The sequence below is a fragment of the Ptychodera flava genome, assembly GCF_041260155.1.
Source record: "Ptychodera flava strain L36383 chromosome 3 unlocalized genomic scaffold, AS_Pfla_20210202 Scaffold_27__1_contigs__length_13241970_pilon, whole genome shotgun sequence".
In the NCBI taxonomy this organism is placed as follows: Eukaryota; Metazoa; Hemichordata; class Enteropneusta; family Ptychoderidae; genus Ptychodera; species Ptychodera flava.
The window spans coordinates 1793778-1812281 of record NW_027248281.1 but is presented as its reverse complement, the minus strand read 5'-3'; the positions used below and the strand labels follow the sequence as shown (position 1 = coordinate 1812281).

Sequence of the window (18504 nt, the reverse complement as noted above, 5' to 3'; positions counted from 1 at the left end):
TAATGTTCAAAAACACATACAAACTTTATTTCTATAATAGTTAATTACTTGTACAATAAAACAGTCTAGAAATATACATTAAAGATCTGGTTTTTAATATTCAAGCAAAGTCAGTTTACGCTTTCACTGCAACTAATTTTATTGTTATTCCGTACACTTTAATATATGACATCACATGGTTGATGTCATTATATACTAAGTGTTATGGAATTTTATTTCAAGAAAGAAAGAATACAAAAAACGTTTATCAATTACAACTTACAAATGCTTTCAGTGTAATGCTTTGAAGGCATGAATGTCATTGTATTATTTATTTTAATGTTGATAAATTAAAAAAGTAATTTAGAAGTAAAGGACTTCATTGATGTTTCATGTAAAAACCATTGAATGTGAACAATTGAATGTATTTTTTAAGTCAATATACAGTATGGCTTGTAAACATGTCTTTTTGTGGAACTTATTGATGCTGTTGGAGTTATTTTGGACCAATCAAGAACTCCCTCCCATCCACACATCTCTCAGTTGATTTTCTGGGAGTTCATTTCCAAAATCCATGAAACACTTTCTTCTAGTAAATTCATCTTGTAGTGTCTGTTAAAAGAACAAATATTGCGTTGGTACATGGAATGTATGGAATCTTGGAACTTTGTTGAATGTTATTTTCATTAATAAAGATTACTGTATTCAGAAAGGTTATAATTCTTTCACAGTTGATGACAAAAAAATTCAGGACAATACAAAGCCTTGAGTACTCTGAGATGACATTTGACAGGGCTTTTATTTTCCATGGAAACTGATTCTCTTGCTAGTATATGGTATCTAATACCAAATATGGTAATCTAATTACCATACGAAGTATGAGTTGTTGTATTATCATCTCATCCATTGTTTTAAATTGAAACTAACTGCCTTATGAGATAATTTCAATACCATATAAGGAAGTCAGGTCACCATATATGGCATGACTTCTACTCACTCTGCAATGTTCCTGAATACTCTCATTTTCTTGTGGAAAGTATCATATGACAGGGTTACTTTGAAGTCACCAGCACACTCACAATGCAATGGCATATTCAGGGCTTTGATCTGAAAAAAAGTAAAATATATCAGCATTATGATCAAAGGTTGATTAGAAAACACTATAATTATGAATATATAATTATGAACATATATGATAGTAAAGTTTCTGTAACACTGACAGAGTTTCTCAGTCTCAGGTACACAATTCAAATTGTAACTTGACTGAGGCTGATAACATAATTATGTTACAGCCACCATGTCACCATATCAGTGTGGTACATCCCTATGAGGCTATCCTTTGAAATACAAACCTACCAAACAAGATTTAGCCATAAAATTTTTGTGAAGTACTTTTTCTAACTCAGATTTAACTGGAATATAATGCAAGTTTAAACATTGTCGCATTCAATATGGTTTACATTTGTGATCCATGAATGTTTAACTTTATTTTGTTGAACAACTTAATTTATATAACAAAAGTCTAGAAAAAGTCATGGCTACGAGAAGATTGCCAAATCATATCTAAAACCCAGAATTTACAGGAAACACAGCATGTCCATTGCTTTCAAACCCCATCATACTTTACGGCAACTTCTTGTTTCTCCTAAGGGCAAAACAGCCCAAGAACAGCGATATGGTACAATATACCAGATACCGTGTGAGGATTGTGACCAAATTTACATCAGTGAGACAGGTAGACAACTTAAAACAGGAATTAACGAACATCGGAAATCCGTTAGAGATAAGACAATTTCATCAGCCCTATCCCAACATGCACATCAATTCCATCACTATATCGATTGAAATTCCATTATTATCATTGATTCAGCACAGTTTGACTTACCAAGGAAGATCCGAGAAGCCATTAACATTGGACGTTACAATCCACAAATAAACAGAGATTGGGGTTTTGAAATACCCCATATTTACAATCAGTTGATCATACCGCCCGCCATCTAGTGGTCAACTATCAATAACTCATTTCTTTTTGTCATTCTGATGAAGATCATCATCCATGAAAGATGAAAAGCTCAATACGCTGAAAAACATTGACTGCCTGTGTTATAGTACCTCCATACTGACAACTATCAACCATGTTGATCAAACCATATCCAGGTTTCCCCACCTTGCTCACTGGAAGTAATCTTTCAGCTGACTAGCCTTCTTTTCTGACTCTCACAATTCACCATATTTTCTCAATGACTGTTTTCCCATAGTACTATCAAAAGATGAACCACAAACTCAAGGCAAAATTTTACTAAAATCTCTACAGGTTACATTGACAATCAAATTGAAGGGATGAAAACATATTGTTCATATCATTAGTCACTTCAATTTCATAAGATTTTTTTGAACTTTGTAATGATACTAACCATGTTACATTTGACACAGATCAGGTCTTGTAGTGTAAAAGCCACAGAGAGTCTCTGTACAGCTTCTAACAAATCTCTCTCTATCGAATCCACATCATATTCACTTTTACACTGTACACACTGCCACAGAGCACTGAAAAGGAAACATCAAACAATATTTTATTCATAATTTGTATTGTGTTAATAGTTTTTCTGAAAAAACTAATTTGTGTTTCTGCATCTGCATTAAAGGATATTTTATGACTTTTCCTTTTATTTGAGCAAGCTGAGAGGAATGAAGTTAAAGCGACTTCATTGCATTTTCTGTCCACATGTCAATCAGTTTTTAATTTACTTATTTTTTCTTCCAGAGTTAACTAAATCAATCAAATACAAATTTATCAAAATGAGGAAGTAGCTAAGGCCTGGCTATTGACAAACTCACAATAAAATGAATGGCATTGGTTTGTCAATCAACTCAGAAAATCCAGACACATATCATTCTCATATTAAAAATCAACAAGTTGAATGAGAGAGATAATATAGAGCTTACACTGAGTTTTCATCCTGGACAAGGAGAGGATCTCTGCACAGATCTAAATCTCTACAATGATTACACACTTTACAGATAACCTCAGCAAGTACATATGACATACACGGATCAGTCCATTTGGCATCTTCAGAGAATTCACCGACTCCAATCAATTTCAAAAGATCCCTGTTTAGCTTTGTCACTTGGTTTGTAATATTTGGATCCAATGCAAGCACCTGTCAACACAAACAAATCAATAAGACAATTAACATTTGTATATAGCAATACAGATATCAGACAAAAGTCATATCTTTATAATTTGGAATCTGACATACATCTAGCATTATATGAAATAATTGTAAAGCTTTGTCAATACCAGTGAATTTTGTGATGTCATCCCCAGATTATAAATGTACCCAATTATCCAGCATTGCAGATCTGGGTGTTTTCTGCATCAACAAATTCACTGGCATCGCCAAAACTATAAAATAATAGCAAAAATGTAGCCCCTCCCAGCATATAATCGACTCAAGCAAACTTTGCACCCCATAATGTACTCCGCTTCGCCTCCTAAATGTTGTGCAAAGTTTGCTTGAGTCCATTACAGGCTTGGAGGAAGTACATTATTGTCTACGTAATTAGATATTATTCCCTATATTTTTCTTCGTTCAACGAAGGAAAATACGAGTGACGTAATGACCGTGTCACCACGAGTCGAAGACGAGTGGTGACACGGTCATTACGTCACGAGTATTTTCCGAGCTGAACGAAGAAAAATATTAGGGAATAATATACTTATCACATGCACAAGCCAAGAATTCGTTATTTTTTGCAAAATAAAATAAGTTTTCCATGACGATTCCGCGTTTAAACTTTTGAACTACTTTAGGAATAAATATCAGTACGCCGTGCACAAGTTGTCAATCATTTCCAGTCGTCCGTCGTGTGCGTTAGCGCTCACGTTCGTTCGTGTGTGGAGCAAATGACAGCTCTCGGTCTACACGTAGGCTACCTTCCGCAAAGTTATACTCTATTTCAAAGATAGTATAGTCCTAGAAATTTATCACAGACGAAGATACCGTACGCTATTTTTCGGGAACAAATATCGACTGAATCTCCACGGCGCGAACACTGTAAACGTCGCGCCTGACCGGCCCTGTTTGCAATGCGTACGGAACCCACGGTATACGCGACCAGCTTCGAGTTCGTTGTTTCCGCAAATTATTCACGTAATTCCTTCGGAATATACAGGCGGTACACTCTTATGTTTACATTGTTCGGATTGGCAATGTCGTAGTCTGTGAAAATGTCGATTTACATGACTTTTGATCGTGGGAGAAACATCGGCCGCCATGTTGTTTGTTTACATATTTACCAGCACACTGAAGATCGACAAAAAAAAGGTCCGACGCACCAAAATTGATGACATAGACGCGAGTTGTTGTGACGTAGAACGACCAGAGAATAAATCCCGTATTTTTTGTTCGGAGACGACAAACTTGGCTTGTGCATGTGATAATATGTATGATCTCAAAAAGTTTCAATGTAAAGTTTGTTGGCATTGGGCAGTGGGCATATGTTTGTCAGGTCAGGGATATGAGTTTTATTATAACCTTGTCATCTCCATTGCCAAATAGATATCCATGTAGTTTCAACTGAAAACAATAGGTTTGGGCCAACCCAAGAGATAGGACTGGATCCATCATAGTCACAAAAATGTATCTCTGTGTAAGATAAGAAGAGTTTGAAATAGTTTTTTTATTTCAGTATCTGTTTCACCTTACAAATTGCTTTGACAAATTCCAATGCAGGATTGTTCAATGGAAGATGAGATCCTGGAAGTTGTGGAAATTCTGCTGCAGCATTACCATGGTTGCTATGGTTACCAGTCACTTTCTTCAAAATCCTGACGGTAATCCTGTGCAAAGACAATAAGTAAAAACAATTTCCAATGTAAAAGATGATTTCATAGCATCAGAGATCAGATGATTTCTATAATTTTTATCAACAGACAGCATTTGATGATTAAGATATGCAAAGTAAAGCTATTTAGCAACACATGTAAAGATGTTCACACATCTCATTGAAAACAATGGGTTTGGGCCAAACCATGGTGGTTTGGGCCAAACCATGGTGGTTTGGGCCAAACCATGGTGGTTTGGGCCAAACCATGGTGGTGAAAGGGTCAACGGAAAAAGGTAAACATGGTTTTGACATTACGGAAAATGCACTTGAATTATTGGTATTGGATAGTGGCTTCAATGATTTGTACCAACATTTAATTTGATAATACAGAATGACTCTTTACAACTTAACAGAGACGATCTGATTTGATGACATGAATTTCTGTAATTACTTGAAACAATATATTGGTGTTACCAGAAACAATACACTGGTGTTACCAGAAACAATACACTGGTGTTATCAGAAACAATACACTGGTGTTATCAGAAACAATACACTGGTGTTATCAGAAACAATACACTGGTGTTATCAATCTTGTTTCACCTTCAAACAACAAACTACTGTGTCCTCAAAACAAAGAATACCAAAGTTTTACAAGTACAGTCTCATTGCTGGATGATCTGTGTCTAAGAAGTTACTGACTCACACTGTCACTGACAAAAGTTGCCAACATCTGCTTTTCACAGGTGTAAAATTAGCAGTCATTCTATGTATGGTAAACGGAGGTTTTACACAGAGGTTTTACATGGAGCTTTTACCTTGGTTGAATGTTAGGTCATTTACAATCATTTTCTTATAAAGAGTAATTTTACCAAAAGACAGCCTTGGGACCATTTCCCTGACATATCTAATGTGTGAATCCAAGGATTGATGCAGGAAAGACTGCAATCACTGCTGATGGAGTACAGGACTTTCTAAATGTTTCACGTCTATTGAATACATAATGTCAAGTCTATTGAATACATAATGTCAAGTCTATTGAATACATAATGTCAAGTCTATTGAATACATAATGTCAAGTCTATTGAATACATAATGTCAAGTCTATTGAATACATAATGTCAAGTCTATTGAATACATAATGTCAAGTCTATTGAATACATAATGTCAAGTCTATTGAATACATAATGTTCAAGTCTATTGAATACATAATGTCAAGTCTATTGAATACATAATGTCAAGTCTATTGAATACATAATGTCAAGTCTATTGAATACATGTCAAGTCTATTGAATACATAATGTCAAGTCTATTGAATACATAATGTCAAGTCTATTGAATACATAATGTCAAGTCTATTGAATACATAATGTCAAGTCTATTGAATACATAATGTCAAGTCTATTGAATACATAATGTCAAGTCTATTGAATACATAATGTCAAGTCTATTGAATACATAATGTCAAGCATTGAGTGCAAGGTTTTGATAAGACTTACCCAAACAATTTATGAGACATTTCTCCTGATACCAATTCCTGAGAGAAACTGACGGTACTAGGTGTCGCTGTCATGTCTCCGCTCTTCTGTGTTTGGCTGTTTCCACGACGACGTACTGGTGTGTTACCTGGAGTATGTCTGTCATGTTCTTGTTTCATTTGTTGATAAACTGAGATAATGTAGCCACCTATGATCAACTAAATAACAAACAAAGACAATGATTACAACTCTAGTCAGTTGTAAGCTACTCAACGACAGATAAAAATTAGCCAGCTAGGAGCAAGTAAATGACAGGTCATATAAATATGGATCTTCTGTCGTAATGATCAGCCATTGCAACACAAATTTTAGGCAAACTTAGCAAGTGATGGTTAAAATGTTTGTAGCATGGTTGAAGATAAATGACAACATTTAATCGAATCATCACAAATATTCACTCAAAATGTTACTCACTTTGTGAACACACAATAAACTGCATTGTGACAAACTGAAAATGCTTTACTTCAAAATTACAAGCAACCAGAAAACAGAAAACCACAGAAAATAGAAAGCCATTTTCAAGTCAACAAATTTCAAGAGTTACAGCTATGGTGGCTTTAAAGAGATGGAAGAGCTGGAATCAAGGTCAGGATGGAATCCAAGGTCCAAATGAAGGAGGAATGACTGAAGTGACCCTCAGAGAGAGGCAATGTGTTGAATTGGTAGGATTGGGAATTGACTTGATGACACACAGTGCTGGAATAAGAAGAGAGAAGTGTGGACAGTTGATAAAACACGTCTGTACCAAACACAGATTACACTTACTGAATTAATGAACTTGTTGATAACAGTTGAACATGAAACTTGAAATGCGTCTTTTTCAGAACCCATCAAACAAACACAAACAAACACATCAACTGCTCTAAAGCTACAGTAATTTTGACAATTTCTTAAGTATTTTTGTTGTTGTAACAACTGCTGTTTCTTGCTGGTAAGTAATACAGCATTTGAAATACCCAATATTTGGTTTGTCACTGCAGTGTGTCAGTTCATGACAGTGAATTGTTATTGCTGACAATTGAATTGTCAACAGACAATAGTTCAGACCTGAATCTGATTATCAACACAAACAATGCAGGATACACATATACAGTGATTGTTGACAAGCTGAGTACTTGGTATTTCAACAGGCTCTGGATTGCAGATCTAGAAACTATTGCTGATACACACAACGAAAATATAAAAAAATTATCAAAAGTTACAATTACTGGGCTTTCACTAATCTGGTACAATAAATAATGTATTTCTACCAGTACTAGCAATCAAACAAAGCCCTGGTAAGATATACTCACATTGAAGTTTGTCTGACAAGCTCCAGCTTGCGGTAAATAATGCATTATGTTCCAATTCATCTCAAGGTTATTCTGAAATAAAGAACAGATTTGGTTTGTCAGAACAATGACAAAGATATTGTGCTAAATGAAGATGTTGTGTACCAAATGAAAGGGATGTCTTTCATCTGTTGCAAAGAGACAATACTGTTTTTGTATACAGTATCCGTATACTATAGAACTTTTGAGAATTTTTTCACAATTTTTGTGTTGTATGTCAACTACACATTGAACTGCATCTTGGCTCATAAACACAGTATCTACAGGTGTAAAATGCACTGTTACTGTTTATATTTAAATTCTAGACTGGACTAGAATTCATTTGACAACAATAACAATGCAGTTACACATAGACAGACTTCGTTGATGAGATAAATACTCTGTATACTCTACATCTCAAAATGCTTTGGGGAGTAGAACAAGAAACTATAGTTGACATAAAAACAAAAATGATGAAAAAATTGTCAAAAGTTACAGCTACTGGCCCTTTACACTGCCTAATAACAAAAAAAAATACTCGTGAGATTTTGTTTGCCATGACAGACCAAACAATGTTATCACTAGGATTTGTGAAGCATATGTACATCCTATACAGAATTCCTATTGACAGGCCTGGACAATTTACCAATCATGTACAGTATGGAAGGTATAGACAATTCACCAATCATGTACAGTATGGAAGGTATAGACAATTCTCCAATCATGTACAGTATGGAAGGTATAGACAATTCACCAATCATGTACAGTATGGAAGGTATAGACAATTCTCCAATCATGTACAGTATGGAAGGTATAGACAATTCACCAATCATGAACAGTATGGAAGGTATAGACAATTCACCAATCATGTACAGTATGTAAGGTATAGACAATTCACCAATCATGTACAGTATGGAAGGTATAGACAATTCACCAATCATGTACAGTATGGAAGGTATAGACAATTCACCAATCATGTACAGTATGTAAGGTATAGACAATTCACCAATCATGTACAGTATGAAGGTATAGACAATTCTCCAATCATGTACAGTATGGAAGGTATAGACAATTCACCAATCATGTACAGTATGGAAGGTATAGACAATTCACCAATCATGTACAGTATGGAAGGTATAGACAATTCACCAATCATGTACAGTATGGAAGGTATAGACGATTCACCAATCATGTACAGTATGGAAGGTATAGACAATTCACCAATCATGTACAGTATGGAAGGTATAGACAATTCACCAATCATGTACAGTATGGAAGGTATAGACAATTCACCAATCATGTACAGTATATAAGGTATAGACAATTCACCAATCATGTACAGTATGGAAGGTATAGACAATTCACCAATCATGTACAGTATGGAAGGTATAGACAATTCTCCAATCATGTACAGTATGGAAGGTATAGACAATTCACCAATCATGTACAGTATGGAAGATACAGACAATTCACCAATCATGTACAGTATGGAAGGTATAGACAATTCACCAATCATGTACAGTATGGAAGGTATAGACAATTCACCAATCATGTACAGTATGGAAGGTATAGACAATTCACCAATCATGTACAGTATGGAAGGTATAGACAATTCACCAATCATGTACAGTATGGAAGGTATAGACAATTCACCAATCATTTACAGTATGGAAGGTACAGACAATTCACCAATCATGTACAGTATGGAAGGATAGACAATTCTCCAATCATGTACAGTATGGAAGGTATAGACAATTCACCAATCATGTACAGTATGGAAGGTATAGACAATTCACCAATCATGTACAGTATGGAAGGTATAGACAATTCACCAATCATGTACAGTATGGAAGGTATAGACAATTCACCAATCATGTACAGTATGGAAGGTATAGACAATTCTCCAATCATGTACAGTATGGAAGGTATAGACAATTCACCAATCATGTACAGTATGGAAGGTATAGACAATTCTCCAATCATGTACAGTATGGAAGGTATAGACAATTCACCAATCATGTACAGTATGGAAGGTATAGACAATTCACCAATCATGTACAGTATGGAAGGTATAGACAATTCTCCAATCATGTACAGTATGGAAGGTATAGACAATTCACCAATCATGTACAGTATGGAAGGTATAGACAATTCTCCAATCATGTACAGTATGGAAGGTATAGACAATTCACCAATCATGTACAGTATGGAAGGTATAGACAATTCACCAATCATGTACAGTATGGAAGGTATAGACAATTCACCAATCATGTACAGTATGGAAGGTATAGACAATTCACCAATCATGTACAGTATGGAAGGTATAGACAATTCACCAATCATGTACAGTATGGAAGGTATAGACAATTCACCAATCATGTACAGTATGGAAGGTATAGACAATTCTCCAATCATGTACAGTATGGAAGGTATAGACAATTCACCAATCATGTACAGTATGGAAGGTATAGACAATTCACCAATCATGTACAGTATGGAAGGTATAGACAATTCACCAATCATGTACAGTATGGAAGGTATAGACAATTCACCAATCATGTACAGTATGGAAGGTATAGACAATTCACCAATCATGTACAGTATGGAAGGTATAGACAATTCTCTAATCATGTACAGTATGGAAGGTATAGACAATTCACCAATCATGTACAGTATGGAAGGTATAGACAATTCACCAATCATGTACAGTATGGAAGGTATAGACAATTCACCAATCATGTACAGTATGGAAGGTATAGACAATTCACCAATCATGTACAGTATGGAAGGTATAGACAATTCACCAATCATGTACAGTATGGAAGGTATAGACAATTCACCAATCATGTACAGTATGGAAGGTATAGACAATTCTCCAATCATGTACATATCACTCATAGTTCAAATATTAATTCTTTTGGCAATTTAATCATTTGTTGGAGAGAAACTTGTTAAGGTCCAAACCCCAACATGTCAAAACCAAGGGAATTAGAGACCAAATGAAATGTCTGTTTTTACCAGAGTTCATTTCCATTTGAATATTGCTATACAATCAGCATTCACAGATGCCACTTCAGATAATTTTACTGCAAGGCCAAGCACCAGATTATGTGATCTTGGAAAAGGAAGAAAAGCTGACAAGGAAAACTGTCAGGAATGAGGGCATGTCTAACAATTTGAACTATCAATCACTGAATCAATGAAGGCATAAACAATAAGAATGTTTCATTACTGACCTCCTCATCATCATCATCATCTAATTCTCTCTCTGTATTCTCATCCTCATTTACATCTTCATCATTTTCATAAGCAACGGCCATGTTGATTGCTGGTTTTACTTTTCCCTTAATAGCGCCGTAGTTAACCTAACAGAAAAGCAAGCATATTACAAGTTTCAAGACATAAGTTTTAAGTAATGCGTCATTGCAACACCAAGATCATTATTCAATATACAGATATAAAAAACAACAACAACAATAATAATATTAATATTAATAATACTAATAATATATTCAATTGAAACTGTTTCACTTTGCCAGGGTTTGGTCCGAATTAGCTTTGGAAACGCAGCTATCTGTTGGCAGGGTAGCGTGCGTCGCTATGCCGATGTAAGGACACATTCAATGCATTCTTTCAAACATGTATAACTTTCAAAGTAAACTCAGTCATTAAAGGATATTGTTAAAAATCACAATCATGTAAATTTTCTTAATTATTCAAGCCACATCTTTTAGGTTCTACTCTTAACTAGGTAATTCCACATACTGATACTAGTCTCTCATTTGGTAAAGGTTTTAAGTTATGAGCTTCAAAATTTTGTCTATCGACAGACAGTGATAACATTGGACTCCTAGAGTACACACTTTGGCCAAAAAACAAATCTTTGAAAAAATAAAACAAATTTGCTTGTAGCTTTTATCAAAAACAATACATAACAGCATGAAGTCATGAGTAAAATACATTGGATTTTACATATGTATTTAATAACGGCAATGATAAATATTGAATTACTATTATTACCGGATCATGCCACATTAGGCATTCCCAACACCGCTGGAAAGAGATATCAATGCTATGGAATAATTCCCTGGATTTGATACTCTTTGTGACGTATTCCACATATGCCATGGCATCCATGATGCGCTTCTTCTTGGTGTTGATGATGATGCGGTTGAAATTAGCATACACAATGATGGATCCAAGTCTCTTAAACTCAGCAATGAGTTGCAGGAAGAGTTTCTGCATAAAGGAATGCATTGTACGACGTAGTGCTGGATCATAAAGAAGACTATTTGGTGATCTCAGCCATCTGTAAACATCATAATGAAAAAATCTGTTGGTGTCATGAATACTATACTACATTATTATAGATCTACCATCGAGAACAATAGAATTTTGTGTGCGCTAAAAAAGCCGTACGGAACGCCCGTTCCATAACACATACTGTTTCAAGGTGTCTCATCCCCTGTGGGTGTATCTGCGCGTTCACTGTTGTAGAGTTTCAAGAGACCCATTGGACGAGTGCCAGAACTTGTCTCTCTCACACTCTGTATGTACGTGTGTAGTGCACACACACACTATCCAGAACTTTCAGAAACGTGTCTGAGATAGCGTTCCACACTTGTGCTATAAATCGGAAGAAAAATTGTTGACATTGCACAAAAAGGGTCATTACTCTGACAATTTGATGCCCCAGTCACGAATGTAAGATGTATAATATTAAGGTTATTACAAAAATACCGCAAAGGATGCACTCGGACATTGGCGCCGCGCATCGCCCAATGCTTTGCGTCGGACGATATGCTGTGCCAATGTCCTTGTGCATCCTTCGCGGTATTTTCGTAATAACCTCATATTTTACTACAGATGAACCTAATGTCTAACATTTTTCAGTAACAAGCAGTAATTAGACTGTAAACTGGTATTTATCTTATTATGCAGGATGAAATATCAAGAACCCAGACATATATAAGTAAACGTATGCTTTTGTTTCTAGTCAATATAAATCACAGCAACTCTTTCATAAAATATGAATTTGATGGAAGATCACAAAGCGAATCTACTTACCTGTAGAATTGCATTATTTGATGATCAGCAAAGACATTCTTGTACATTGTGACATCATGCAACCAACCATGTACCATACTCTTCATAATCCTAAATTGAGATCGAAAAATTGTTATAATGGGGTTGAACGTTGTTGAACTGATCCAAAGATAATGTAAATGAAGTCTTGTCAAGACTTGTATCATTCTGCCTAGCACTGATTACAGTCAGTGAGCAAGGTGGATATCATGTCAGAGATATGTCATTTGTCTTCAAATCACTTTGAAACAAAGTGATTTTCTTCCAGAAGAGACCTTGAGTAGTTTCACAAGACAATACTGAAATCAAAACAACAGTTCTCAGCCATACAGAAGGGGAATGCTGCAGCTTTCCACAAGGTTGTCTGTGATTGGTTCATTCTTAATTATTGTCAGACCACAAGGTACACATGAGATGCAGTGAACTTCCCCGTGACAACTGTAATAAAGAACTATCTCATGCAAATCAGACACTAGTTTCTGAAAGGGAAGGTTTAGGTAGATAAAATTACACTTGGAGCAATCTGTCTTACTAAACTGTAGAATTGATAAACTTGATATGAATGATAAAATGACTGACCTGAAAGCTCCAGAACACAGTGCAGTTTCATCATAGCTTGCTAAGTGAGATTGACTATTCACAGTACCACTGGTCACCATGTCTTCTATTGATGTCTGTGGTACTGCACCAAATCCTATGTTAGTTGCTGCTCCCTCCATATCATTGATTTGATGAGACTGTCAAATCAGATCAAATTAATCATGGTCAGTTCATGTGTATCATATTTCAAATACAGCAGTAGAGCAATGAACAAAAGCCAACGCCATTGTCATCATGCGCTGTGTTGACTGCGGAACCCCTGAGAATGTGTCAGTTTGCCAGGGTGACCTCGACCTGTGCCCTAGCTGTGAAGAAAAACGGTTTCCAAATATTGCTGCTGACAGGAGACAAAAACAAGGTGCTGCTTCCAAGAGTAAAAAGCCTGAGGCGTCCCAAAGCCAATCAGGTAAATCCATAATTGTAAACGAGTTGTTATGCTTTGTTTGGAACAAGATCGATGTCTTGCCCTCTGATATGATTGTCAAACTTTGTGTTGACACCTATGACGATAAGGATGTTGAACAGGCTAAGAGATTGCTATTCGATTCATGCAATTTTGACAGAAGTCGTTTTATTCGTCGTCAAGGCCAAAACAAGCGAAGTAACAATGTCCAGGATATGCTAGCCTTGTTTCACGAACTTGACGAATGTGATGTGCCATGCTTTGTTGCCTCTGATCTCTCACGACTACCACCTATCGATGTTTCCCATATTGATGTATCTGTTTTAATAAAGGAGATTCGAGTTCTACAACGTGAAGTTTCTCAGTTGAAAGGGAATACTACCCTTGATAATCGTGAAACTGGACTCCGGGCTGAACTTGTATCTTTACGTGTCGAGTTGAATTCCATGAAAGAGTCATTGCTGAAACAGGTGACACACTCTGAATCGCACAGTGAGCCGGAGTTGTTATGCAACTCTGAACAGAAATGCGGCACAGGTGCTTGTATTACTGATACCTCACCGCATTTCCGACATCCGAACAAAGAAGTTGCCGTAAGTGGAGAGGGTCTTGACAGTGACTTTGATGAGCATGAAACTATTGTCAAACAAGTTTTCCGACCTACGTATTGTGATGTGGCTAAAAATGCGAGATCATCAGCAATCAATGACAAGTCGTCTGCTAAAGTAATCAGCATTGGCCAAGGTGTAACTTTTGATGTACCAACTCGTCTTCCATCGACTTCCAGTTGTCATGATTACACTTCAGTGAACCATCGTCATCGTTCGGCAAGAAGATCAAACAAGAGATCGAAAACCTTTATCACTGGAAGTAACACCGAAACTTGCACACTGAAAGCAGTGAAGAATACACCTCGTGTTGAACTGTTCGTGAGCCGTCTGTCACCCCAGACTACAGCGGATGAAATAACGTCTCATCTTCATAACATCGGTTTTAAGGATGTAAAATCTGTACCTTTACAAACTAAATATGACACTTACTCTTCCTTCAAATTAATTACAACATCTGATAATAGCAAAGGAATCTTAAATCCTAATGTCTGGCTATCAGGTATTCTCGTGAGAAAATTCTATCATGCCAGGAATACACAACAAAGTTCATGACATTAAACATCGCTTCATATAATTGTCGAGGAATCAAATCCTCTATTGAATCTGTGAGGGATATTTGTGAACGATCTGACATTTGCTTTCTGCAGGAACATTGGCTATCTAAGTCAGAACTTAGCTTGTTGTCACATATTAGTGAAGATTATTATGCGGTTGGGGAAACGTCCATGGATGATGAGAGCGGAATCCGACATGGTCGCCCTTTTGGCGGTGTCGCTGTTCTATGGAGAAAGTCCATTGGCTCTGTAAATGTTAAACGTTATAATGACAGCCGCTTGATTGGTCTTGAAATTAGCCATTCTAGCGGTGTTCTCACCTTGATCAATGTATATATGCCTACTCAAAATAACGACAATTATCATGAGTATGTCTCTTATTTACAGAAAATTCGTGCTTGCATCGATGATGCTATAACCAATAGTGTTATGGTAATTGGAGACTGGAACGCTGATTTCAATAGTGATTCAAACTTTTTTCAGGAAATGTCTACTTTCTGTAAGGAAAATAATTATGTGTGCTCTGATGTTAGTTTACTTGGTACACAAAATCCTCAGAACTTCACATACTACAGTGAAGCTCATCATTCCACGTCATGGCTTGATCACTGTGTATCTACATCTGCTGCGCATAGATGTATTAAGGATGTGCATATTTTTTATGATTACATTGGGTCTGATCACTTCCCTCTAAATATAGTATGTAATCTTGAGGAACTTCAAAAATATGAGTTTACGCAAAATGACCCAACATTTGATAAAATTGATTGGTCATGTTTAGATGACGCCACTGTATGTAATTATCATAGTTGTACCGAGCATACTTTAAGCGGCATAAGTCTTGATGCAGAGGCTTTTGTTTGTCGTGATCCTTCTTGTAAAATTCCTTCACACTTGAACAGTATTGATGAATTGTACAATGACATTGTAAATGCATTAGCGTTAGCAGCTTCACAGAGCATTTCTCCATCTGTGAAGCGTAATTCTCATAAGTCTGTTCCTGGTTGGAATTATTGTGTAAAAGAACACCATTCTCTCGCTCGAGATGCCTTTATTCTGTGGAGAGAAAATGGCAGCCCTCGTCAAGGGCCACTATTTGATCTTATGAAAAAAAACACGTTCTAAATTTAAGTACTTTTTGAGGTTTTGTAAAAGGAATGATGAGCAAATGCGGGCTGATGCCCTTGCTGAGCACCTTTCAAATAGAAATACAAAGCAGTTTTGGAGAGGAGTAAGTAGTAATAAGAAATCTGCTCCTCTGTCTTCATCTGTTGGTGGATGTTATGGCCACAATAATATCGCTAAAATGTGGCGCGACCATTTTGCGGGCCTAATGTCATCTGTCACCGACAAAGGTAGTGAATCCTATGTTATGAATGGTATCTCAGGAGTTGATATTAACAATGACATGATTGTTAGGACAGACGAGATTGTTACGTGTGTCAGTAATCTAGCTTGTGGAAAAGCAGTAGGGCCCGATGGTATATCTGCTGAGCATTTAAAAAATGCCGACAGACGTCTTCACCTGTTACTGTCAATTTATTTACAAGTGTTCATATTCATGGTTATTTGCCATCTCGCATGTTAGATACAATCTTAATTCCCATTGTCAAGGATAAAACTGGCGATGTTACATTGACTGGCAATTATCGCCCAATTGCTATTGCTACTGCAATTTCTAAGCTTTATGAATTTTTGTTACTTCACAGATGTGAAACATATCTTGATACTAGTGATCATCAATTTGGTTTTAAGACCCACCATTCTACAGACATGTGTGTTTTTCTTCTGAAAGAGACCATAGACTTTTACAAACGTTATAACAGTCCAGTTTTCTTGTGCTTTTTAGATGCCACAAAGGCGTTTGACAGAGTCAATCATTGGACTCTGTTTCGTAAGTTACTTGACAGGAATGTTCCTGTGTATATTGTTAGAATCTTAATATGTTGGTACCGAAACCAAAAATTTCGTGTCAGATGGGGCTCTGTCATTTCTGAAGCTTTTCATGTTTATAATGGTGTTAAACAAGGAGGTGTATTATCCCCTCGTTTATTTAATATATACATGGATAAATTAAGGATGATAAATACCAAATCGTTCATTTTTCTGTCAAATTTTAAAAATTCTCTGAGAATACACCTTGAAGTAAGACCCAGAATTGAGATGTGTCACCAGTTCAAGATAAGGAATGGTTTCCGTGTAATTCACGATTTTTAAAAATCAAAACAAATGCACGTGGCTATCCCGGTTAAACCGGGAAGCTTTTGTAAACATTGTGGACACATTTGCATTGCTATCTCCATAATCCATCTTGAGTGACACAACGTTGCGTTGCACTAGCTAATTTACATAATGACGTGCTGTGACTTCTCCAAACACCAGGATTACTTCCGTCTGTAAACAATAAACCGTAATTAAATGTTTGTCGAAGCCTAGTCCAATAAACAAGTATTCGTACAGTTCCAGACATAGTCTACACCAGAGAGCAAGTCATTTTTCTTAGTGTGGTCAAGACATCGTGTCAACGACGATTTCTCAGCAGTGCGACGTTTTATCACTCTTTGCTTTAAAGGGTTGGTCGGAGCCTGAACACGCCACTTTACGGTGGTTGACGTCTTTTTCGCAATGTTAGATAAACAATTACACAGTGTTCATTCTAGGATTTAAAAACAACGGGCCACTGTTGGCCCCAACTCCTGTTCCAAGGGGGCCATTTTAGAAAATTGGGGGGGGGGCATCATCATCACACATGTAAAAACCTTGAATTTTCTGCAGAAAATACAATAGTCTACCAAGTCAAGAAAAGAGAATACTGGAGATCGCCCCCCCCACAGCGGTGTTGTTCAATGCAAAGACCTGGCTACTCTGGAAAACGAGATGTGTCCGACCTAAAACGTGTTGCTCTTCAAAACGATCATGGACGTTTTCCTTGCAGTGTTCAACGTTTCGTTTGTACGGACGGTAGATGTTGCAAACGCTTCAATTTAAGGGACTGCCCGATCATCCTGGGTTCATCAACTATACCGGCGTTAAAAATCCGAATGTCGACTAGCTTTCCACCTTTACGCAGCGGCCAGTGCCGTTGTTTTATATGCTTATTCATCGGCCATGCCACATGCGTACGGCTCCAAAACACCGTTGCCCCTACATCAGTCCTTTCTACCCAGCTTCCTATGTACCACCATATATGCTGTAGTGGGTATTTAATTGCAAAGGTTGATAGGTAACTGAATCGTTTTACATGTCACACTATGACTGAGGTAATGACCTTCGGGGAGCTACGCGAATGTATGAACTACGTGAACTCTGCGTGATCGACCCATTCATATAATGTTGCGCCCTTAGGGGCAACATCAAAAGTTCAATATAATAAATCTAACTTAATTGCTTAAGTTTTGCCTCAGACCCCCCACCCCCCCTTCTAACTTAACTGACCTAAAATTGAAAAACATTGCGGACTCACACCCTGTACCATTCTTTCAAACGACGTACCAATGTACCATTGAATTAAACAAAAATTGAAAACCATTATAAAGTAACAAAAATACAGGTGACTGGATCGGTTTAGCACACAAAAAACAGCCTTGAAATCAT

The 18504-nt window shown here is 36.6% G+C and overlaps 1 protein-coding gene across 2 annotated transcripts in view; it reads right to left on the bottom strand.

Moving 5' to 3' along the window:
- Positions 1 to 18504, bottom strand: part of LOC139126270 (DNA polymerase epsilon catalytic subunit A-like) — a 106355-nt gene continuing 87851 nt past the window's right edge. Inside the window, exons 39-49 of one of the 2 annotated variants that reach the window (XM_070692315.1) lie at positions 13322 to 13479; positions 12725 to 12814; positions 11678 to 11966; positions 10893 to 11022; positions 7640 to 7713; positions 6309 to 6505; positions 4684 to 4822; positions 2926 to 3140; positions 2394 to 2526; positions 977 to 1086; positions 1 to 591 (exon numbers count right to left, since the gene is read on the bottom strand). In XM_070692315.1, coding sequence (XP_070548416.1) covers positions 519 to 591; positions 977 to 1086; positions 2394 to 2526; positions 2926 to 3140; positions 4684 to 4822; positions 6309 to 6505; positions 7640 to 7713; positions 10893 to 11022; positions 11678 to 11966; positions 12725 to 12814; positions 13322 to 13479 — 1608 coding nt within the window. In that variant the 3' untranslated portion in view covers positions 1 to 518. The remainder of the gene's footprint in view (positions 592 to 976; positions 1087 to 2393; positions 2527 to 2925; positions 3141 to 4683; positions 4823 to 6308; positions 6506 to 7639; positions 7714 to 10892; positions 11023 to 11677; positions 11967 to 12724; positions 12815 to 13321; positions 13480 to 18504) is intronic. The other variant, XM_070692316.1, reaches the window with a different exon arrangement.